Source organism: Sus scrofa, chromosome 3 (assembly GCF_054392235.1).
Source record: "Sus scrofa isolate SSC_HxYL_T2T_F1_AM1 chromosome 3, Sscrofa_HxYL_maternal_Yorkshire_Landrace_v2.0, whole genome shotgun sequence".
Classification (NCBI taxonomy): Eukaryota; Metazoa; Chordata; class Mammalia; order Artiodactyla; family Suidae; genus Sus; species Sus scrofa.
The window spans coordinates 19,249,092-19,272,321 of NC_139385.1; the positions used below are offsets into that span (position 1 = coordinate 19,249,092).

Genomic DNA, 23,230 nt, shown 5'->3' on the forward strand with positions numbered 1-23,230 from the left:
TAAACGTTGACTTGGAGATCAGGGCCAGAGCCGTGAGCCGTGTCCCCCGCGCAGCTGTCTGACTTGAGCCCCTGCCACTTGCCTCTCAGCCCCTTCCCTGGGCTTCAGCCTGAAGGCACGGCGCTTGTCTCAGCGTCAGGGCTGCGGCCCGTGCTGTTCCTTCTGCCTCAGAATCTTCCCATCGCCGCCTCCTTCTCTTCATTCGGCCTTCAACTCAGCTCCTCTAAAAGTGTCCCCTGGGAGTTCCCGTGGTGGCGCAGTGGTTAACGAATCCGACTAGGAACCATGAGGTTGAAGGTTCAATCCCTGGCCTCGCTCAGTGGGTTAAGGATCCGGCATTGCCGTGAGCTGTGGTGTAGGTCGCAGACGTGGCTTGGATCCCGAGTTGCTGTGGCTCTGGCATAGACCAGCAGGTGTAGCTCCGATTCGACCCCTAGCCCGGGAACCTCCATATGCCACAGAGCAGCCCAAGAAATGGTAAAAAAAGGCAAAAAAAAAAAGTGTCCCCCGGAGCCCAGGCATCATCATGTTAGTCTTTTTGATACCCAAAGTGATCTTAGGTATTTATGTCCCTCTTTCCTCACCAGAGTGTAAATCTCCAGGGCCAGAACCCTGTCTTGTTCAAAGCTGTGTGTCTTGGGTGTTCCCATTGTGACACAGCACAAACAAATCCGACTAGCATCCAAGAGGTTGCGGGTTTGATCCCTGGCCTCGCTCAGTGGGTGAAGGATCCAGTGTTGCCGTGAGCTTTGGGGTAGGTCACAGACGAGGCTTGGATCCTGTGTTGCTATGGCTGTGGCATAGGCCGGCAGCTATAGCTCCAATTACACCCCTAGCCTGGGAACTTACATATGTCTTGGGTGCGGCCCTAAAAAGCAAAAAAAAAAAAAAAAAAAAAAACCCCAAAAACAAAGCTGTGTGTCTTGGATCTAGCATGAGCCTGGCTCCTAAAAACACATGTTGGCTGATGGCTTGTTCCATCGGGTTAGAAGTTGTAACCCCAGGTCTGGTCTTAGACAGACCATGGAAGACCACTGCTCTCTTTTTGACTCAAGGCTGTTTTATCTGTCCAGTTCAGTAGGCGAGTTGATTCACTTGACAGGAACTTCCAGAGTCCCCGTTGTGCCCCAGAACCAGTCTAGGCACTGAGGATGTCCTGGGGAGCCAGTGGATAAGGGGCCCCCTGAATGAGGCCATTTCTGAGAGTCCTCGGTGCTGCAAAGAGTCTGGAAGTGGTCAGAGGTGGGGTCGGACTCTGGTTAGCATTTTCAGGAAGGCCTGAGCTGTTGGCGTCTGAGCAGTGACCCAGATCGTGAGGAGCAGTGGCCTAAAGATGTGGGGGCGGAGGACCAGCAGGGCAGGGTGGCGGCGAGGGTGTGTAGAATGTTCTAGGTGCGAGTTGGAAGTCTGATCTTTGGCCTGAGGGCTCCAAGCAAGGACACAGCAAGCTGCTCTGTTCCCCCGAACGTTGTGTGGGTCTAAGATGGAAACCCCCTCGACTGGGGGATTGGGAACCTCTAAGAAGAAGCAGAAAATGATGGTTCACTAAGGTTCTGCTTTGTCGTATTTCGGTTTTCTTAAGAATCCGTTCAAGCAATTTCTTCCTGCCGTGGCTTCTGATTTGCAGGTGGGGGAAGAAACTGATCATCGTCGCCTCCCAGGACATGCGGTACCGGGCCTTGATCGGCCTGGAGGGCGACCCCGACCTGAAGCTCCCCGACTTCTCCTACTGCATTTTGGAGCGGCTTGGCCGGTCCCGGTGGCAGGGCGAGCTCCAGCGAGACCTCCACAGCACCGCTTTCAAGTGAGGGGGCTGCTTTGCTTCTCTGCTTTAAACACCAGGGCTCCCTGACCCTTGGACCCTGCCCCAGTTGCCCCCTGCCAACCCCCCTGCCAGCAGGGATTTGCTAGCTTATCTCCCACGTTCCTCTCATCCCTGTCACCCGGGTGGTCCCCGAATCCATGGTGCTGGGAGGCATGGTGCCTTCTCTTTGAAGAGGCCCTGGGGAGACCAGAGCATTTATTGTCCACACATTTGGACATTTCGAGAGTGGGAGGCGGAGCTGAGCAGAAGGGATGCTGGAGCAGTGGGCGTAAATTGAGACCATCCGCAAAGCACACTGCATGGTCGCCCTGATTCTGGGCCCTTAGAGGATTGGCGGCCCATGGCCAATCAGCCCCTTGCTAACCTTTATCATCCCGTGTTCCCCACCCGACCCCGGCCATCCCTTTCACTCCGCGTCCCCTGGCCTCTACCCGCCTCTCGCCTTCTGCCTCTCCTGGAGGTGTGCTCTTCGGCTGAGGCTCGGCTGCTCTTTCCAAGGCCACTGTCTCACGGTGATGGTTCTCTTAGATGGACTGGCCACGTGTGTGTCTCTGGTGTCACCTCCGGAGAGAGGCTGTCTGCGCTCTGGGGTGAAAACCACCTGCAAAGTGAAATGAATGCCCACACTCTTCCTCTTGTCCAGGGTTGATGCTGGGAAGCTCCACTATCACAGGAAAATTCTGAACAAAAACGGACTCATTACGATGCAGTCCCATGTGATCCGATTACCCACGGGAACCCAGCAGCACTCGATCCTCCTCCTCCTGAACCGGTTTCACATGGACAGGTACAGTGTGTAGACGGCAGAACGCTTCCCGACCTCTCTGTCTGAGCCTGTGTCTTAGGCCTTTAAAACTCACGGAGACAAGAGTTCGTGTTGTGGTGCAGTGGAAGAGAACCCTGACTTCTCCATTTTTACTGCCTTTCAATGAATGAAGGAATCAATGAAGGCACAGATGTCGACTGCCTTCAAAAGACAAAAAAGGGAGTTCCCATTGTGGCACAGCGTAACGAATCCGACTAGGAACGTTAAGGTTGCAGGTTCGATCCCTGGCCTCGCTCAGTGGGTTAAGGATCTGGCATTGCCGTGAGCTGTGGTATAGGCTGCAGACACGGCTTGGATCTGGTGTGGCTGTGGCTGTGGTGTAGGCCGCAGCTGTAGCTCTGATGGGACCCCTAGCCTGGGAATCTTAATATGCCGTGGGTGCAGCCCTAAAAAGCGAATGTATCTGCCTATAAAGAAGACGTAAAATTGTGTCTCATGTAATTTTTAAACTAGCGTGTTGAAATTCTGGATATCGTGGTGGCCTAAAGTAGGCTTCTTGGTACACCAGATTATTTAAATTATTTATTAATTAATTATTTACCATTAAATTGATGGGTGTTTTACTCTAAATTCTAATGGCCAAATATCTTGAGGAAGGAGACCTGGGTTCATGTCTTGTGCCTGAATTTTATAAAAGCTTAACTTCTTCATGAAATAATCCCTGTCTTTCCTTACCAAGTGATTTGTAAGGAATGTATATATAGTTGCTTCCTAAACTTTAAATTTTTTTTTTTTTTTTGGCATTTTAGGGCTGCACCTGCAGCATATCAAAGTTCCCAGGCTAGGGGTCGAATTGGAGCTGCAGCTACCAGCCTACACCACAGCCACAGCAATGCAGGATCCGAGCTGCATCTGTGACCTACCCCACAGCTCATGGCAATGCCAGATCCTTAAGCCACAGAGCACAGCCGGGGATGGAACCATCCTCACGGATCCTAGTCGGGTCCATTAACTGCTGAGCCACAATGGGAACTCCCTAAACTTTAAAGTATCATCGGAAGATGCAAGGCATTTTAAAGAGTCATTTCATTAAAGTTTTAGCCAGACAGTCTGGTCTGTACACGGCCACTAGTTAGGGGGCTGTGACTGTGTGACTGAACCACTCAGTGCCCCAGGCTCTCCTGTTGTAAAACAAAGGAGTTGGGCCGGATGATCTCTGAGACTTAGGACCAAGGTTCTGTAGTTTGATAATGTTATTTAAATCTTGTCATTTAAAAAAAAAAAACCCAAAAAACAAAAAAACAACTGGCAATCTTTAGCAGGAGCTCCGAAAAAATGAACGTTTTTGTGTTTCTCACAGGAGGAGCAAATACGACATCCTCATGGAGAAGCTTTCGGGTATGCTGAGCACCCGGAGTAACCACATAGAGACGCTGGGAAAGCTGAGGGAGGAACTGGTGAGCTGCCCGGGGCTTCACACGAGCGGGGCTGACTCCATCTGTGCTGCAGTGGAGATCTTTGTCAAGTGTAGATTCAGTGCGTTGCAATTAAAAGCCCTCTTATGGACCTGACCCTCCCCAACCGTGAAACAAGCAGGATTTTCCTTTGCTTTACAGGATGTAAGAAGGCTCAGTCTTTTTTTTTTTTTTTTTTGGTCTTTTTGGGGCCGCACCTGAGGCCTATGGGGGTTCCCAGGCTAGGGGTCCAATCGGAGCCACAGCTGCTGGCCTACGCCACAGCCACAGCCACGCAGGATCTGAGCTGCATGTTCGACCTACACCACAGCCCCAGGCAACGCCGGATCCTTAACCCACTGCGCGAGGCCAGGGATTGAACCTGCATCCTCATGGATCCTAGTCAGATTCATTTCCATTGCGCCACGACGGGAACTCCAGAAGGCTCAGTCTAATTGAAATCCTTCCTGCTTTTGATTGGCCTCCTCCATTTTCCGCAGGCTTTGCACTAAGCCTTGCTGTAAAGGTTCACGTGGAATGGTCAGCCTGGGCATTCAGATTGACTTTTGTGATCAAGCTTGCAATTATGTTCCCACTGGTCGGATGCCTAATTAACAGAGTGACTCTACTGAGGAGGAGGAGGTGGGACAACAGGGGAACAAGCGATTCCTGACCTGCTTCACCTTTGGGCGAAGGAACAGAGGCCGTGGTGCAGTGAGAGGAGGAAAGCGGGGTGGGGACCCTGCTTCCGGTCCAGGTAGAATAGTCTTCAGTGGAAGTTAGGAAAGCCATGACATTGGAAGTGGGAGGAAGATAAAACTGTCCTGTACGTTAAGTAATAGAACCTAAAGCCAGGGTTTGGGGATGGTAATAATTCGTTCCCCAAAGGAGCGTGGCTTAGAGTCTGGCTAGTGACTCCAGGAAGGTCTTGCCCCTTACCTTGTGCTGCTGCCCTGGTGAGGCCCTGCTCTCTGGTGTCACTGTACACAGGGAAGGGCTCCTTCTGTGCTGCTAAATGCATTGTGTGCCCAGGTCTTTTTAAAGCGAGGTTGGAGTTCCCGTCGTGCTGCAGTGGTTAACGAATCCGACGAGGAACCATGAGGTTGTGGGTTCAATCCCTGGCCTTGCTCAGTGGTTTGGGGATCCGGCGTTGCCGTGAGCTGTGGTATAAGTCACAGACGTGGCTCAGATCCTGTGTGGCTGTGGCTGTCGTGTAGGCTGGCGGTTGCAGCTCTGATTAGACCCCTAGCCTGGGAACCTCCATATGCCGCCCCTGCAGCCCTAAAAAGAAAAAAAGAAAAAAAACCAACAGAGGTTATGGGAGTCCTCGAGGTGGTAGAGGGGTTAAGGATCTAGTGGTGTCTCTTGGGAGGCACAGGTTCAATCTCCAGCCCAGGACAGTAGGTTAAGGATCCAGCATTGCTGCAGTTGTAGCGTAGTTAGCAGCTGCAGCTCGGATTGAACCTGTGGCCCAGGAGCTTCCATATGCCGCAGGTGTGGCCAAAAAATGAAGGAAAAAAAAAAAAAAAAGCAGAGGCCATGAACCAGGTCTTGAGGGTCAGCTTTGGCCTCCACATGGTTAAAAGAGAACTCTGCCTTAGCATTTTTTCAAAATTGAGATTTTACATCAAAATCTAGGTTGCCAGCTTCCCTTGAAATAATCGGAGCCTCTGATCAGCCTGGGCTGCAGTCTCTCATGACAGCAGTTATCTGGAGCTGGTCATGTGCTAGCCAGTGTGCCCTGAGCCCCCAGGCCCCTCACCTCCTGTCAGCTCTCAGACACTCAAGGCAGTGCCATTTGTCACTCCGGGAGCACTGCTGTTTAGAAGGAGATAAATATGTCTGGGTATTTGAATGTCTATCAAAAGTGGGGCATAAGGAGTTCCCATTGTGGCTCAGCCGGTTACAAACCCGACTAGTATCTCTGAGGATGTGGGTTCGATCCCTGGCCTCACTTGGTGGGTTAAGGATCCAGCATTGCCGTGAGCTGGGGCATGGGTTGCAGACGCAGCTCGGATCCTGTGTTGCTGTGGCTGTGGTGTAGGCCGGCAGCTGCAGCTCTGATGGGACCCCCAGCCTGGGAACTGCCATATGCTACAGGTGCAGCCCTAAAAAGTGGAAAAAAAGAAAAAAGTGGGGAATAAAAGCCTGATGAGGCCTCTTCCTGAGAGACCCTGTTCAAAATGAAGGCAAGTCCTACTTGCTCAGCAAAGAAATATCTGCCTGCTTTGTCCTTGGTACTGTGTGCCCAGGCCCGCTGGGGACTGAGCCCCTCTGCCCTGCTGTGTCACTCGCCGGTGGAGAGACCGGGGGGTGAGCCTGGTCTCAGGCCAGCCCTGTGGATGATCTGAGCGACAAAATGTGACTGACACAGGACTTTGTTTAGTCACTTAGTCATTTGTTTATTCTCTCAACCAGTACTTGAGGGAGTGTCGGCTCGGAGTCAGAGCTGCGTTCCGTGCCGCAATGACGAGTAGTAACCGGGGGCTCGAGGTCTCCTGCCGTCGTCATGCAGTCTGATCGGAGGGGCCACATGTGACCACACACTCAGGCCAGGCTGTCCCTCGGAAGCGTGTGTCTGAGCCCCGTGAAAGGAGCCATGGGCTTCCTCAAGAGAGCTGGGCAGCTCCCGAGAGGATTAGAGGGAGCAGGTGTTCCCCAAGGCACCACACCTTGGAGCAAAGGCTTGTTTTTGAGGGGGGGCGTGACGGGGGGGGCAGCCAGGTGGCCGCGTTCCCCGGGCAGGAGTAGTAAGAGACGTGGCTGGAAAGGCAAGTTGGGGCCCAAGAGAAAGGTCTAGAAAGAAAGAGTGCCAGGCCGCGGAGTTAGGTTTTAGCCTTTAGCCTCATAAACAGCTGGCGGTGGTTTATAAGTGGAGATGTTGCAAGAGACAAGTGTTCAGGAAATGAACTGATGGTAGAGGGGAGACAGGGCGGCCCGGGGCTGTGGCCTCGGGCCGGGTGAGCCCCTGGCTGGAATGGTCTATGATATTTTGGGGGGCGGCACTAGCAGGACCTGGCGAGTGACTAAAGCCAGGGTGTGTTGGGGAGGCAAGGGGGCAGGAGCCCTGCTGCCTGGCTTGAGTGGCGGCCCCTCCCTGGACGGGAGCTGGAGGCAGCTTCTGCTTGATCACTGCCAAGCTGCCCCCCTACTGCCCCCCGGAAGCCGGTGCCTGACCCCCATAGACATTCAGCACGTGTTTGCTGCCTGTGTGTATGACTAGAGTGTTCAGAAAGAGGAATGAGTTTGTGTGGGGACGAGGCACGTGACAAATTTGATTTTGGGCTTGATCGAGTATGAAGATCTTCTGGGACTTTGGCTTGGCGACGCCTAGTGAGCAGCTGGAAAGTGATGGGGGGGTGTGGGGGGGCAGGGAAAGCCGAGCGGGATTTGGTGAATAATCAGCCCCTGGAGGAGGTGGATGCCATGGGTGTGGGGGCTGTCTTTTGGGGGAGTGGGCGAGGCTTCTTTCACCTTCCGCCGGACAGACTGAGCGAGCCCTCGGGGACAGGCCCCCTCAAGGCAGGGACTCCATCATCCTCCCTCGCTTAGGACCGTCCCGGGCTCAGGGCCATCTGTTGAGGGCCGGGGTTTGATGGATGGGTTTCTTCCCCAGCGCCGGGGGCACGGCTAGATTAACGATAGATGCCAGTTCCAAGCCAGTGGCTTGAACGAGCCATATGCCAGTCGACTCTCATTTCCTGATAACCGTATGTGCTGCTGCCCAGCAGCCAGCGCGCGGGCTCCCCCGAGAGGTGATCACACATGCGTGGATACAAGGAAACCTGGGAGACTCCACCAGCCCCTCGTGGTCGCGAGTGCCTCCTGCTGCCCCGCCCAGAGCTGACAGTGGCGGTCACTTGGCTGCCTGCTCCAGAGGTGGCGAAAGCAACGCTCACAGCGGCCAGGCAGGTGGTGGGAGTTAGTGGAACAGGCCAAGTGTCAGACAATGTTTTGGTATCGGTAGGAAGTCAAGACGTATTTAGCTTTCCTCTTACCTGCCATGGGACAAAAGCCCTGCAGAAACGGGGAGACACAGGAACTGAGCTTTAAGGGTTCGGGCGGGCGGGAGGAGAAGGTGGGCCGTCCAGGCTGGCGTGGCTGCAGCTGGTCCTTGCCTCCCGCCCGCTGCTGCTCTCCGGAACCACAGGCCTGGCATTTGTTGCCAGATGCTGTTTTTCCAGAGAAGCCAGAATCTGTTTTTTGACATAAAATCTCTCGCTTTTCAATGCTGGCAAGTAAGTTACCTTAAAACCAAACCAAACCAAACCCGCGTAGATGAAAAACATGTGGCCTGCCCTGGAGGCTGCTCTTCGGGAGCTCTGACAGTCGGGAGTGAGAGCACCAGTGGTCGTTTTGGGTGTCTTGTCGTCGTCGTCACCTCCCAGCAACGTGAGTGGGAGGCTGGATGTACTCGTCCTCAATTTGTTGAAACTTCACAGACTAAATATTTTAAAGTATTTTTTAAATTTTTTTCTATTCCACTGCCTGTGGAGGCGTGTGTGTGCTGGGGGTGTATCTGTTAGTAATTAATACGCTTCTTTAGTTAAACCATGACAATATGAAAAGCTTCACAGGGAAATCTCCTAGCACTGCCCCCGTTGGCCTCATCCTCACCCCCCCTTTCAGGATCTCTAGACAAATCTCTTGCCCCGTCTAGTAATCAAAAGGTAGGATGGCGAGTTCCCTGGCGGCCTAGCAGTTAAGGGTTCCATCCCTGGCCTGAAACTTCCGCATGCTGCAGGCGCAGCAAAAACAAAAACAAAGGTTCGAGTTGTGGCTCGGCGGTAATGAACCGGGCTAGGATCCACAAGAACGCGGGTTCGATCCCTGGCCTCGCTGAGTGGGTAGAGGATCCGGTGTTGCCCTGAGCTGTGGTGTAGGTCATAGACAGGGCTCGGATCTGTCGTCGCTGTGGCTGGCAGCTGTAGCTCCAGATTAGACCCCTCTAGCCTGGGAACTTCCATGTGCTGTGGGTGCAGCCCTCAAAAAAAGAAAAAGAAAAAAGAAAAAAAAACCACCCCAAAACCAGAAACAGTAGGATGGTTTCTGCCCAGACTTGCTTTGGTCCCTGAACAAGGTGGCTTGGTCATTAGTCATTAGGTTGCTAGGTCCTTAGTGCCGCCTGCATTTCCTCTTTCAAGATAATCGGTTAACTCTGGCCCCAAACTTGTGTCTGTTTACATGACCCCCCCCAGGGGCGTCGGACACCTTGCGTGTCCCTAACAGCGGCGCGTGAATTTCCTTTCGGCAGGGGCTGTGCGAGAGGACGTTTAAGCGCCTGTACCAGTACATGCTGAACGCAGGGCTGGCGAAGGTGGTGTCGCTCCCCTTACAAGAGATCCACCCTGAACGGGGACCATGTAAGACCAAGAAAGGTAAGGGCAGCCTCAGCGCGTCCCTGGGCTTCGCGGACCGCTTCCACCTCTCTGTTCCGCAGGGCTGGGCTCAGGACCTTCTGTATGAAACGGGCTCAGGAGGCGTTTGCTGGATGAAGGCAGTTCTGACTCCCAGCAGACATCTCTCTGTGAATGTCCCTCCACCATCGCACCCTCCTGGGGTCCAGACACCAAATTCATCTTCTCCTTCTTGTGATCAGCCTCTGTTCGTTGTTCAGCCAGCGCGTTTGACGTACCTAATCCGTGTCACGTGATGGCATTCTCTAGCCCTGCAAGCAGGTGGTGGTATTAGCATTTTACGCGTAAGAAAATTCATGTTAAGAGCTGCCAAGGGGAGTTCCCGTCGTGGCTCAGTGGTTAATGAACCCAGCAAGTATCCATGAGGACGCAGGTTCAATTCCTGGCCTTGCTCAGTGGGTTAAGGATCCAGCGTTACCGTGAGCTGTGGTGTTGGTCGCAGATGCAGCTCGGATCTGCTATTGCTGTGGCTGTGGTGTAGGCTGGCAGCTGCAGCTCTGATTCAACCCCTAGCCTGGGAACCTCCATATGCCTCAGGTGAGGCCCTAAAAAGACCAAAAAAAGGCGCCAGGTGACTTATAAGTGGTTAAGCAAAATCAGGAGGTGGCGGAGGTGAGATTCGACCCTTCTGAGAAAGGTAAATGAAGGACAATAGACGGTAAAACTGTAAAAGCCTTCCTCAGTCCTTTGTTTTTCTGTCTCCTTGATGTTTATCCCATGTTTATCCGTCCCAATTAACCCAAGTCATTTCCAAAGCTGAGGGTCAGAGTGTTCAGTCGAAGATGCAGAAGGGATCGATGCGTCTATCCTCATTCTTGCCAGCTCCTCCCGAGAGAGGATGGGGATATAGACGGAATAAACCCCCAAGAACAAAGAGGCTAGGACAGGAAGTGGCACCAGAGAGAGTCCGCGACCACAGTTCTGTGCTCAGAGGCAGGTGAGCCAATGGAAACTGACCGAACCGATGGGGAAAGCTGAACACCTGTGCAGGGCGGTATCCCAGAGTGGACACCTTAGGCCTGAATTAAACCAGGGGCCTCTGGAGGCACCAGTTGGATGAGGCCAGAGATTATTGAGGAGTAGTCTGCGTGAAGAGCCGTTGTACCCCAGGTCCCCTCCGATACTTGGCCAAGCGAAGATGCCTTTTCCCCAGAGACAGGTCTGGACTCCGTGGCTGAGTCTTTTCTCATCAGGACCTCCAGTGAGTCCTTTTCCTTGGACCCCCCCCCCGCCCCGCCCCTGCACCCAAAAGAAGAATCCCAGCCAGTGACAGCGTGCAGGTCTGATAACAGGGCTGTGTGACAGTCTCCACACACGACAGATGGGTGTCCTCTCTGCCTCTCCCCCTGCGACCCCTAGAGCATGGGCAGCCAGGCTTATAGTCCCCGAAGGCAGAGGCTGGAGGCATCTTTGCTGCAGAAACTGACCCGTCGCAGAGAAAAGTCTTCTGGATCCTGAAATTTAGGGGTTTCCCAGCACAATCGCTCACTCTCCATGGAAGCCCGCACAGTGGTGACCTCACCCATCCTTCTCCCCACCCTGCAAAACACAGGACTTTCAGGCAGCAATTTAAGGTCTCACCAAACATTTGAGAACTGTAGCATGACGTTAACGGAAACAAACCAACTTAGGAAGTAGAAATAAAGTGAGGAGTAGAAGAAAACGCAAGTGAATCCCTGAAGAGAGAGAAGACACCGCATCCATGAAACCAGAGCAAGAGGCTGTAAAGGAGGGACAGGCAGAACATAAAAAAGAAAGAACGATTATTGCAATGAAAGATTTAGTGGAAGGAAAGATGGTGAGATAAAGGTGAGAGAAATCTCCTGGAAAGAAAGACACTCAAAAGGGATGGAAGTAGGAGAGGTCAGGTGCGAAAATAAGAGGCTGAGCCTAAAAGATCCATCGGCCACGCGGAAGGGGCCAGAAGAGGGAGGGGTGGGTGTGTGTGTGTGTGTGTGTTGGGGAGTAGGGAGGGCGAGATGACAGGAAATGACACAGGGAACATTCTCAGATCTGAGGGATGTTAGTTCTAGATCAGAAGACCTAGCAGATGCCTAGCAAGATGAATGCAGAGAAATCCACCCCAGGGTCCAGCAGCCTGAAATTTCAGAAGCCTGGGGCTGCAGAGCCTCCATCAGACTTCCCAGTCGTAAGAGAAGCTGGAAGACCTTGGAGCAGCATCCTCCGCTTTTTGAAAAGGATGGACTTTCACCCTGGACATCTTTATTCAGCTTTACCATCAATGAGGTGGGAGAAGAAGGACGTCCTCAGACAGGCGGGTCAGAAACAATTCATCTCTCGTCTCCCACATGCCCTTTTCGGGGCTCCAGGAGGATGTACGCCATCAAATGACAGACTAAGCCAAGAGACAGGAAAACTTTGGGTCCAGGAAGCAGGGAGGACAAGAGAAAACCTGGGGAGATGATGAAGGGACGTTATGGCGACAGACTCCAGGGGAGGGAAGTAAGTCCACGCGGAAGATCAGTCGCCTAGTGCCTGTGACCGCGTGTAAGGAAAGCTGTAGGCCGCCGAGTGTGAGTGTGAATTAGTGATGGGTTCCCAGAACACCAAGCACACGAGAAAAAGGTACTCACATCAGGTGAACCTGAAAAGGTGTATAATTTTTTTTTCCGTCTTTTTAGGGCCACACCCTTGGCATATGAAGGTTCCCAGGCTAGGGGGCCACATCTGACAGCGGATTTGGTTGGCCTCGTGGTGTTTATTTCAGTCGTTGTTGTTAGCATTTTGTTTTATTTTGTTTATTTTTATCTTTTTAGGGCTACACCTGCGGCATATGGAGGTTCCCAGGCTAGGGGTTGATTCAGAGCTGCAGCTGCCGGCCTCCACCACAGCCGCAGCAACGCAGGATCGGAGCCATGTCTGTGACCTACACCACAGCTCACGGCAACACCGGATCCTTAACCCACTGAGCAAGGCCAGGGATCGAACCTGCAACCTAATGGTTCCTAGTTGGATTCATTTCCGCTGCACCGTGATGGGAACTCCAGCATTTTAAATGTCAGAAGTTTTACCTACCAAGTCGGCATGTCAGCTTTTCAATAAAGTCAGGCAACACTGAGCTGTGTCCTTCAATAGAGGGCACCCGCCTTCCCCGTTCACCAGGGGCACCTGCTTCCTGTTGTGTACCCAGCAGCCAGCTTCACTCTGGCATGTCATCCACCTGACTTGGAGCTGTCTCCGTGTCACACCATTAAGTGGTCCTGGTTTTCTGGCGGCCCAGTGCTGGGAAGAGAAGCCCTCAGAGAGGAAGGGCAGCAGGACTCCGAGTACGGATTCTAAGGACGGCGGTGGCGAAGTTAAGAGGGCAGGGACCGAAGGTGGTGAGCATTCGTCAGTTGTCACCCGCACGGGCATTGAGCCCGTTCAGGGGCTCATCCCATCCCTGCGTGGTCTCGTCACCAGCTCAGCTGTCGAGGCTTACGGGCAGGCTGTCCCTCACTTCCCTGCCACCGGCGTCCTGGTTACCTGGGACTTCTCCCAACTTCGTCATGAGCTGCTTGAGGGCAGTGGCCACGCCCCTCACATACTTTGCCCTTAAGGCCTGTGCAGCCTCTGCCCAGAACAGAGCCAGTGCTGAGTCAGTAAATGTTTAGCACCTTTAATTCCATCAGATGCTCCTTCAGTGACTTACCTCGTGCAGGAGACAAGGGGTACACAGTTTTAGTCTTTTCTTGCCTTGAGCTGTGTCGTCGCAGTTTGCAAAATTACCATAACCCCTTCCCTCTGGGGCGTTACGGAGTAGACAAGACATAAATATTAAATAAAGATGAGAGATTGCTCCATGTAAATTTGCAGGTGCTCCTGGATGTATGAGTTGTTTCTCAAAGCCTGTAAACAAAGAGTTTGGATTTCGACACATTTCCAGTGCATTAGAGAAAGCTGCAGTGATCTGTCTTGCAAAAGGCTCCCCCCCCCCAAAAAAAAACCACCTTGGTAATGAATACCGTCACCCCAAATGGATCCGTTTTGCAAATTTGGATTATTTTCTTCAAGTGTTTCGCAGTCATTCTGTGTTTGTTAATTTGGGCTGAGAACAGAAGGGAAGAGGAACAAATTAACTTTGTAATCCCTTAGAAGCTGATCGCAGTGGGACGCCGTTGACAGAAGTCAGGGCTCCCTGGGGCTGATGACCCAGGCAGGCGTTAAGCGGGTGTCCCAGGTTCAGTGGCAAGACGGGTCCAATTTGAAGAAGACAGGGTGGTTCTAGCATCTGTACCTCCCTATTTATGGTGTGTGGACTCTTCCCCTGGGCTGTTTGCCCTGTGACTCTTAAGAAGTAAAAAAAAAAAAAAAAGAAAGTTCATCTCCTGGGATAGACCATGATGGAAAAGAATATAGAAAAAGAGTGAATATATATAAAACTGAGTCACTGTGCTATTCAGCAGAAAATGGAACAACACTATAATAACAATAATAAAAGTCATCTCTAAGTCAAAAAAAAAAAACATGTTCAGTAAGATTACGTGACAGAGATCAGTATACCAGTCAGTTGTATTTCTATACATCTGTAATGAGCAATCTGAAAATGAAATGAAGACAGTTCTGTTCACAATACCCTAAGGGAGAATAAAAGAATAAAAGACTTGGAATAAATTGAACAAAACAAGTATAAAACATATACTCTCCGGAGTTCCTATTGTGGCTCAGTGGAAGCGGATCTGACTAGCATCCATGAGGACCCAGGTTCGGTCCCTGGCCTCACTCAGTGGGTTAAGAATCTGGCATTGCCGTGAACTGTGGTATAGGTTGCAGACGCTGCTCGGATCCTGTGTGGCTGTGGCTGTGCTGTAGGCCGGCGGCTACAGCTCCAATTTGACTCCTAGCCTGGGAACCTCCATATGTCGCAAGTGCGGCCCTTAAAAAAAAAAAATACTCTTAAAAACTATAAAATGCTGTTGACAGAAATTCAAGATAGAAGTAAATGGACCATATGACCCAGCAATGCCACTCTTGGGCATATATCCGGACAAAACTTTCCTTAAAAAAGACACATGCCCCCGAATGTTCATTGCAGCTCTATTCACAATAGCCAAGATATGGAAACAACCCAAATGTCCATCAACAGACGATTGGATTAGGGAGACATGGTATATATACACAATGGAATACTACTCAGCCATAAAAAAGAACAAAATAATGCCATTTGCAGCAACATGGGTGGAACTAGAGACTCTCATCCTGAGTGAAATAAGTCAGGGAGTAATAAATACCATATGATATCACTTATAACTGGAATCTAATATCCAGCACAAATGAACATCTCCACAGAAAAGAAAATCATAGACTTGGAGAATAGACTTGTGGCTGTCCGGGGGGGAGAGGGAGGGAGTGGGAGGGAATGGGAGCTTGGGGTTAACGGATACAAACTATTGCTCTTGGAATGGATTTTCACTGAGATCCTGCTGTGTAGCACTGAGAACTATGTCTAGATACTTATATCGCAACACAGCAATCGGAGGAAAAAGTATGTACCCATGTCTGTGTAATTGGGTCCCCATGCTGGACAGTGGGGAAAAAAAAAAACGGGAAAACATCTGCTGTTCATAGGTCAGAAGACTCAACATTGTTAAGATATCAGTACCCCCCAAGCTGAGATTCAGATTCCACCCAGTTCCTATCAGAATCCCAGCTGAATTCTTTGTGGGAGTTGATAGGCTAAGTGTAAAATCCATGTGTGATTGCAAGGTGCCCAGAAAGCTAAAACAATCCTGAAAAAGAAGAATCCAGTAGGAAGACTCATACTTTGCAATTTCCAAACTTACTGCAAAGCAGCAGTAATGCAGACAGCATGGTATTGGCCCAAGAATAGACCTACTTAGAGGTGAGTGGAGTAGAATTGAGAACCCAGACGTGAACCCACATGCCTGTGGCCTTTCAGCCAGGGTGCCAAGACCATTCAGTGAAGAAAGAAGCCAGTCGCAAAGGCCATTGCTCTGTGATTCCATTTAGGGAAGATTCCAGAATAGGAAAGTAGAAGGAGATTAGTGAGTGCTTAGGGCTGGGGTGGGGGCTAAGAGGGGCCATAGCTAAAGGTGTGAAGTGATGAAAATGTTCTAGAATGGGCTCGTGACAGGTGCCTGTTACCTGGGATTGTACTAGAAAACCATTGACTTGTGTAGTTCACCCGTGTGAATTTCGTGGTGTGTGAATTCTATCCCAGTCAAGTTCTTAGAACTACAACAAAAAAATAAAAAAACCAAGAAACACAGCACAGGATAGCAAACTAAATAACGGCTATTAAGACGGCAAAGGTGGACGTTTAAAAAGTTACAGTAGGATTAAAGTCTACAAGCTAACAAAAAAGGAGGATTAAAATGCAATGAAACACATATAAAGGTTTTAAAGAGCTTTGAAACCGGAAAACTGGAATTAAAAAGAACGAAGATCAGAAACAGAAAGGATGAAGGGCGGGCGTAAACATGAAAAGCAGAGAAGGATGTCAGGAAAGTTTAAAGCCTGGGAAATGAATGGCGCCGGAGGGAAAACAGCTCAGGTCGTTAAAAATAGCGAGATTCCTTCAAGTGAGAAGTGACAAGATGGATTAAAGAACACCAGCTCGAATAGGAAGAGTCATCACCATCATTCATAATTAAATAAAAGAAACAGACACTTGGATGTGGCCAGAAGTGTTCAAGGCAAGAACTTGAAAGAGGCCGAGGTAAAAGCCTCAGTGGCATAAATTCTGGGCCTTGGGTGTCTTCACTCAGGGTCAGTGGCAGCCCTCCCCAGGGGGCGCGGGTGCCCTGGGTGTGGGGGCACCCTTGTGGGAAACCAGTCCTTCCCTCTGCCTCCCGGAGGACACAGGTGCTCGAACTCTCGGCCCGTGGGAACTCTCAGCCCGTGGGCTGTCCAAGCTGTGCAGTGGAAGGAAGGGGCTGGTGGCAGGTGGAAAGGGGCGGGGCCTGGGGCGGCCTCCCGAGGTGCAGACGTGCCGTGGAGACAAGGGACTGGCGACATTGTCCTCGGGACCTTGCTGTGGTGTGGCTGGCCGATGGCTTCGGGGTTCAGGGGATGAGAAGGGGATGCTTCCCCCTGCTCAGAGGAGCCCAGGGGCTGGTGCTGGGGCTTGTAAGCACAGGGCTGGCCACAGAGGGGAGCAAGGGCCCCGTGAGATCTGTCTGCACGGTGATGTTTCGTTCTTGACCAGCGCCCCGCTCAGAGCCCTGGAGAAAGGCTCGCTCTGGCCATGATGCTCATCACTGCAATTCTGCCCAGGCCTTTGCACTCTTTAAGGATTCTTTCTCGCTCTAAGAATCTTAAGACTTGAGGGATCCACCCCGAGGCTTCAGGAGGCAGTACCTGCCCTGGGCGTTGAATGATGCCTGGTCCAGGGAGTGAGCGCAGGCCATGTGACACCTGCACCTGCGACCATTAAGTCCCTCTGGCACCTCTGCCTCCAGAGAGAGGCTGGGCCTGACTCACAGGCAGTGGAAGCAGGGTGGGCGAGCGCCGGGGTCCGAGGAGGGCACGGGGCTGGAGGCTGGCTCCAAGGGCAGAGGATTTCTGCAGCAGGCCTGCTTCCCTCCAGACCCCCTTCCAGGTCCACCGGGAACTTCCAGTCATGCCTCCGGAATGAAAAAGAAAATCTCCTCTGCTTGGCGTGCAAACGACTGAAGTCTCATTTATTTTTAGCCTCATTCCTGCTTCCTCTCCCACCACCACGCCTTCCCAAACTGGCTGCCCCTTTCCCACCTCTGTGCCTTTGCCGGGGCGCTGCCTTCTGCCTGGAATGCCTGTCTCCTCTTCCAAAACAGATCCGTGTCCATAGCACAGAATCAGCTGTTCCATGTTGGGGACCTGGGACCTACCTGAGTAGGTCCCCGTCTCCCTTACAAGCTGTTGGGAACTTGGACAAGTTAGTTAACGCGTCTGTTCCTCAGTGGCTTCGTCTTGGTGCCTCCTAGGGGAGTCCGGATGCTGTTGCTCTGCCTCGTACCTCTCTCCTGTTAAAGCCACTGGCGCGAGCTGCTTCTTTTCCCACGTGGTGCGTTCGTAGGCTGAGGCCAGCTGCCACTCGATAGTCTGAAGGCAGGTGCTCCGCCTCAGAGTGTGGCGACTTGTCCTGCCCCTTGGTCCCTCCTGATCGTTTATATTATTCAGAAAAGCTGGGTCTGGAGAGGCTTCCGTGTGGGCCTCTTACCAATGGCAATTTTGCCTCTCTGAGTTTGCTCCTGGGAAGAAAGTCCTACTCTGGGGATCACGGGGTTAAAGGCCTCCCCACCTACTCTAGAAAGGTCCTAGAACCTGTGCACACTGCTGCCCCACCTTAGTGACAGCAGGTATCGGCTTCAAGGGGCAAAGCTGTGTTTCCTTCTCTCCACGATACCGCCTGCGAGCCTGCCGCGTGTGGGGCACCGGGGGGCCGAGGGTGCCAAGGGAAGGAGACGGGCCTGGTGCCCACCATCACGCAGCTTGTCGGGAGCAGAGGCTGCCGATTCTTTCACAGGCCCAACACGACACCTCGTCATCCCTCTCATGTTCCTCTCTTGGTCCACCAATTATATCTACATTTTTTTTTAAGAAGCAATTCCACGGAGTCCGTTTTCGAGGCTCATGCCCCAAGGCGTGCAGTTGTAAATGCTCCAAACTTGCCGCCGTGTGTGGCCTTTCCCGGGGCCTCTGGCTCTGCCGCAGCCGCCCTGAGTCCCCACCGTGGACTCGTGTGCCTGTGCCCAGGGACCGACGTCATGGTGCGCTGCCTCCGGCTGCTGAAGGAGTTCAAGCGCAAGGTCGAAGACGACCAGGACGACGACGAGGACGAGGAGGCCATCTCCAAGGTCGTGCCTCCGGTGGACATTGTCTACGAGCGGGACATGCTCACGCAGACCTACGAGCTCAGTAAGTCCTGTCCCCACGCCTGCGGGCACAGGGTCCCCGGCCTTTTGAGTTGGGACCTGTTTTGGTCGCGTGTCCAATGAGGGCTGCACCGTTGAGCATGTCAGGCAGCAGGAAGCACCCGGGCCCTCAAAGGGTTTAGGCTTGGGGGTCAGATTGGACTTGGAATCCTTGCTCTGCCCCTTTCCTGGTGGCTCGAGACTGTGGCAAGGCCTCCAAGCCTCAGTTCCCTCATCTGTAAAATGGGGATAGTACCTCCCGTAGCATGTGAGAGGACTCAGTGGAGGGTTAAAATATCTGAGGTAGTGTCTGGTATGGAGAAAGTGCTAAAAAAATTAGCTACTGGAAATTCCCATTGTGGCTCAGCGGTAACAAACCCGACCAGGATCCATGAGGACGTGGGTTCAATCCCTGGCCTCCATCAGTGGGTTAGGGATCCAGCATTGCCGTGAGCTGTGGTATAGGTTGCAGAAGTGGCTTGGATCCCATGTGGCCAGTGGCTGTGGTGTAGGCCTGCAGCTGCAGCTCTCATTTGGCCCCTAGCCTGGGAACCTCCATATGCCGCGGATGTGGCCTAAAAAGACAAGAAAAAAAAAAGAGAGATTAGCTTTTAGAATTATTACTCAAAGATTTGACAGCCACCTACCATCTTCTAAAATAGGTCTGCAGTCACTATAGGCGGAGGGTTATAGTGATGAAGGGGGCAAAAGACGTGTCTCCCCATTCCTCCTCCTTCCCTTAGATCCCCTAAAATCCCTAAGGCAGCAGTGACCCAGCGTCCCATAGACGGTGTGGCCATGGGTGGCTGTGGAGAGGAGGCCTGAGCAGAAGTGGGGGCCAGAGCAGAAGTGAGGCCTGGCTCAGCCGCCGGTACAGAGCTACCTGGCAAATCGGCACAGCCTTTTGGGAGGGCCGTTCGGCTGTTTTTATCACCTCTTAAACCTGTTTCAGAACAGGTTCCTCAGAACACGGTTTGGGAAAGGCTGTCCTGGCCACCTTCCTCCCTGCTTTTAGCGTGTTCCTAGTTCAACATGGGGACACACCCTCGTCACCTCTTTCCATCCCGCTGTCTTTTTGTTTGGTTTTTTTTTTTTTTGCATGGACGGTGCAGCACAACCGCCTTTATCCAGATTGGTTTTCCCGGGCAGCGTCAAGCGTGTGAGGCATCGGGAAATAGAGGGGAACTCTTTCTGCACAGTCCAGGGGTTTTGCCCCAGAGTCTGCCCTGTAGGTGCTGTACTTTACTGGCGGGGCTCCCAGCCGCCCCCCCCCTCCAGGCTCCTTCCTGGAGTTCCCAGTCCCTGAGCAGTCAGATACATTTGAAAGGGCTTCTGACGGCAGATCCAGTAATAGCACAGCGTGTAGCAGGGCAGGAGCCGGCAGACCAGACAGAGCAAGTGACGGCACACAGTCGCCTGCTGGTCATTTAATACGGGACCAAATAGCATTACTTCCTCCCGTCGCCCCCGCTGGCCGACAGCTGTGACAGGGTAATGCAATAATCAGTGTCCACAGTGCCTCTGAGTCTAGTGAGAAAGATGGGGAAATGAAAAAATTCTTCATTAAAAATTACTTTGGTGCTTTTTAAAAGGCTTGATTCAATATAGCTGAGAAAGTTCATTTGTCTGAGAGTGCTCACTTCCTGCTGCAGGGTAAAAAACAGTGTCTGGAACTCAGTGGATGAGCTGTCGATCGCTTGGCATTTACAGTTTTGAGCTGGAGGAGTCAGCAGGCACTTAAAAATGCACGATTAGGGAGTTCCCACCTCGGCTCAGTGGTAACGAACCCGACTAGTATCCATGAGGATGCGGGTTCGCTCCCTGGCCTCGCTCAGTGGGTTAAGGATCTAGCATTGCCATGAGCCGTGATGTAAGTTGCAGATGCAGCTCAGATCTGGCGTGGCTGTGGTGTAGGCTGGCCACTGCAGCTCCATTTCAACCCCTAGCCTGGGAACTTCCATATGCCACAGGTGCAGCCCTAAAACGGAAAAAAAAAAAAAAAAAAAAAAAAAGCTCAATGAGAGTGTTTAAAGAGTCTCAGGAGGGAGGAGGAGGCAGGTGATTTATTCTCTCTGTCGGTTTCCCCGCATTGAAAGGTCTGTGCTCAGGAAAGGTAGGTGGGGATAGACCTGACTTGTGCAGAACGGCTCCTGGCAGAGGCCGCCGAGGTTCAAGTGTCTTGTTTCACGCAGTTGAGCGCCGAGGCACGAAGGGCATTTCCCAAGCTGAAGTCCGGGTGGCTATGAACGTGGGAAAACTGGAAGCCAGGATGCTGTGCCGCCTTCTGCAGAGATTCAAGATCGTCAAGGTAACAGCAGGCGTCATCCCGCAACGCAGCTCATCATCCCCCTGGCCGCCGGACACGCACATGCGTGGGCCTGAGGGGGCGTCACAGCCGGGCAGGGGCCCGGGTCAGCCTGCCGTCTCTGCCAAGGAGGCAGATGGCTGTCAGGGGCTGAATGTGTGTCATGTCCCCCCTCACTGTGGATTTTGTTGGTTCGCTTTGTGAAAATTGAAAGAGTTGTCAGCTCCGAAAGGTCAGCGGAGATGGGCAGCCTAGGGAGCATGACCCCACTCCTCCGACCAGCGGGTGCCCCCGGGCTCCTCCAGTCCCCACCGCACCCCCTCTCATTTGCTTTCCTTGCTTCTGTCCTGGGGACACCCCGTTGGCTAACTGTGGCTGGTGTCCCCCTTTCAGGACCCAGACCTGCTATCTTGGCCTTTGATGCTTCACTCTCTTGCCAATTTTATGGCCATTTTGCTGGAAGGCAGTATGACCGTTGAGCTGTGATTGCAGAGCACTTAGCCCTGACCTTGGGGTGTGGTCACTCCTTGGAAGATATTACTCTTCCTGCCGTTAAGAGCTCCGGGAAAGCCCCTGTCCCCTGCTCTAGAAGACAAACGGGAGTAGGTCGGTGACAGCTTCACCACCCGTCCCTGTGGCAGCTGCGGCTGCGTGGAGCTGGTGACCTCCAGGCCCTGGCTCCGAGACTCTGACAGCAGTTAGGAACCATCAAATTTGCTTGCTGACCGTGTCCGATGGCCCTGTCCCAGGCCAGGCCCCGGGGGCTTGTGGAGGCCGAGTTCGGGCTTCGCCCTGGGAGGAGCTCACGGTCTCCTGGAGCAAATCCACAGTCAGGATTGCATCCTGTGGCCGGTGAGACAGGAGGGAGCATCTGGACGCGGCTGGGATGGGGGGGGATGGCCGGGGCAGCTGCGGGAATGGTGAGGAAGCAGATGCCGCACACCCAGGTCGCCTGAGGGGCCCAGCGGCCCCCCGCGGGGTGTTAAACACGTCTCGTCCCCTCCAGGGCTTCATGGAGGACGAGGGGCGGCAGCGGACGACCAAGTACATCTCCTGCGTGTTTGCAGAGGAGAGCGACCTGAGCCGGCAGTATGAGAGGGAGAAGGCGCGGAGCGAGCTCCTGGCCACCGTGAGCCTGGCCTCCGTGCAGGAGGAGTCCCTGCTGCCCGAGGCAGAGGACGCTTTCCTCTCCGAGTCCGACAGCGAGGAGGAAGGTGGCCGTGGCCGCGGCAGGAGGAGAGGCAGAGGATCGCAGGCGGACGGGAGGTCCTCCGCCAGCGGCGGTCTGGGGCCTCATTCCCACCACTCCACGCCAACCAAGGGTAGGTGTGCGGGGCGCACCCTCAGTCGGAGCCGCCGCCTGTCTCTGGGGACGGTTGGTCCAGCAGACCCCAGACGATGTCCTCGGTGCCGCCCGAGCTAGGGGCCTGTGGGTGTCACGTGCATCACGTAACCCCAAGCTTAGAAGAAGGGCTTGTGCGGTCTGTGTCCAGGGGCTGGCAAGTCAGTTCTCCTTGGCAAAGGTTGGTTTTGTTGTGCTTTTGCTATCAAAGGGGTGGAATTCCCTCAACTTCCTCTATCCCTTCCCCTCCAACCATCTCCATAAGAATCCTTTGGGGTTTTTTTGTTTGGGGGGTTTTTTTGGGCCACACCCTCAACGGGTGGGAAGTTCCTGGTCCAGGGATCACACCTGCGCTGCAGCAGTGACAACGCTAGATCCTTAACTGCTTCGCCACTGGGGAACTCCCCTGGGGTTTTTAGTTACGGAAACCTTTTTGTTTGTTTGTTTGGAATTTGCATCGGGCGGTGCCGATGACAGATTTGCGGATCTAGGGTGGGGGTGGGCCCTGGGCTGCGTGCTTGGGGTCCTCCACCCTCGTCTTCAGCTGACCGCAGGGCACCCTTTGGCCTGGCCGGCTGTGGTCTGGCAGCGGCGCGGTGGCGCTGCGGTTCACCATGCCGTTCTGCGCCTGTCCTCACCGCAGGGGGGTGGAGCGTCGTCAGCCTCCACCCGTTGAGGAAGCAGCCGTCCTCCTCCCCAGGGGCTGCGGAGGAGAGAGCCTGCCGGAGCTCGGCTGCCAGGGACAGCCTCCTGGACCCCAGCAGCTCCTCGGACCCCAGTGTGTCCTTTGGCTCCCACTGCGTGGAGAGTCACAGAGGCGACATAGCCGTGATCGAAGAGGTCAGGCTGGAAAACCCCAAGGTGAGTGTCCACGGCGGGGCGGGAAGCGCCTGTGGCAGGTGCACATCAGCCTCATCTGTTCTGTGCTTAAGAAGCGTAACAGCAGCAGCAGCAGCCGCCGCAGCAGAATCGATCACAGTAAAAGAGCCCACCCGCTCGGGCAGGGGGCGAGGGGAGAAAGGCGGGGCTCGCCACGTACCCGCTTCACGCAGCCCGCCTTTCCCGGGAGTCCTCTGCACTGTTGTTCGCAGTGGAAAACCGCTAACAGGTTATTCTTTTTACGTAAATTTATTTGAAAGGGACAATGTGTGCGCCTGCTTTAAATCAGTGGTTCTCACCCTGGCCAGCTTTGCCCCTCAGGGGACATTTGGTAGTGGCTGGAGACGTTTTTGATGGCCACAACAGGGAGAGGGTGCCACTGACCTC

At 53.2% G+C, this 23,230-nt stretch overlaps 1 protein-coding gene and 1 long non-coding RNA gene across 5 annotated transcripts in view; both read left to right on the forward strand.

Annotated features, from left to right (window-relative positions):
- GTF3C1 (general transcription factor IIIC subunit 1) overlaps nt 1-23,230 on the forward strand; it is a 71,189-nt gene that overhangs the window by 6,046 nt on the left and 41,913 nt on the right. For 2 of the 4 annotated variants that reach the window (XR_014840388.1, XM_005662064.4), the window contains exons 3-10: nt 1,628-1,804; nt 2,469-2,612; nt 3,952-4,048; nt 9,300-9,423; nt 18,160-18,321; nt 20,510-20,625; nt 21,629-21,944; nt 22,608-22,825. Coding sequence is in view for 2 of the 4 variants with exons in the window: in XM_005662064.4 (XP_005662121.1) it covers nt 1,628-1,804; nt 2,469-2,612; nt 3,952-4,048; nt 9,300-9,423; nt 18,160-18,321; nt 20,510-20,625; nt 21,629-21,944; nt 22,608-22,825 (1,354 nt within the window). In the remaining 2 variants the exon portion in view is untranslated. The remainder of the gene's footprint in view (nt 1-1,627; nt 1,805-2,468; nt 2,613-3,951; nt 4,049-9,299; nt 9,424-18,159; nt 18,322-20,509; nt 20,626-21,628; nt 21,945-22,607; nt 22,826-23,230) is intronic. The other 2 variants (XR_014840389.1, XM_005662065.4) reach the window with 1 other exon arrangement.
- LOC146404451 (uncharacterized) lies at nt 4,227-9,062 on the forward strand. Its single transcript, XR_014840430.1, has 3 exons — nt 4,227-4,329; nt 4,377-4,817; nt 5,781-9,062. It is a non-coding gene; the product is annotated as an uncharacterized LOC146404451 (long non-coding RNA).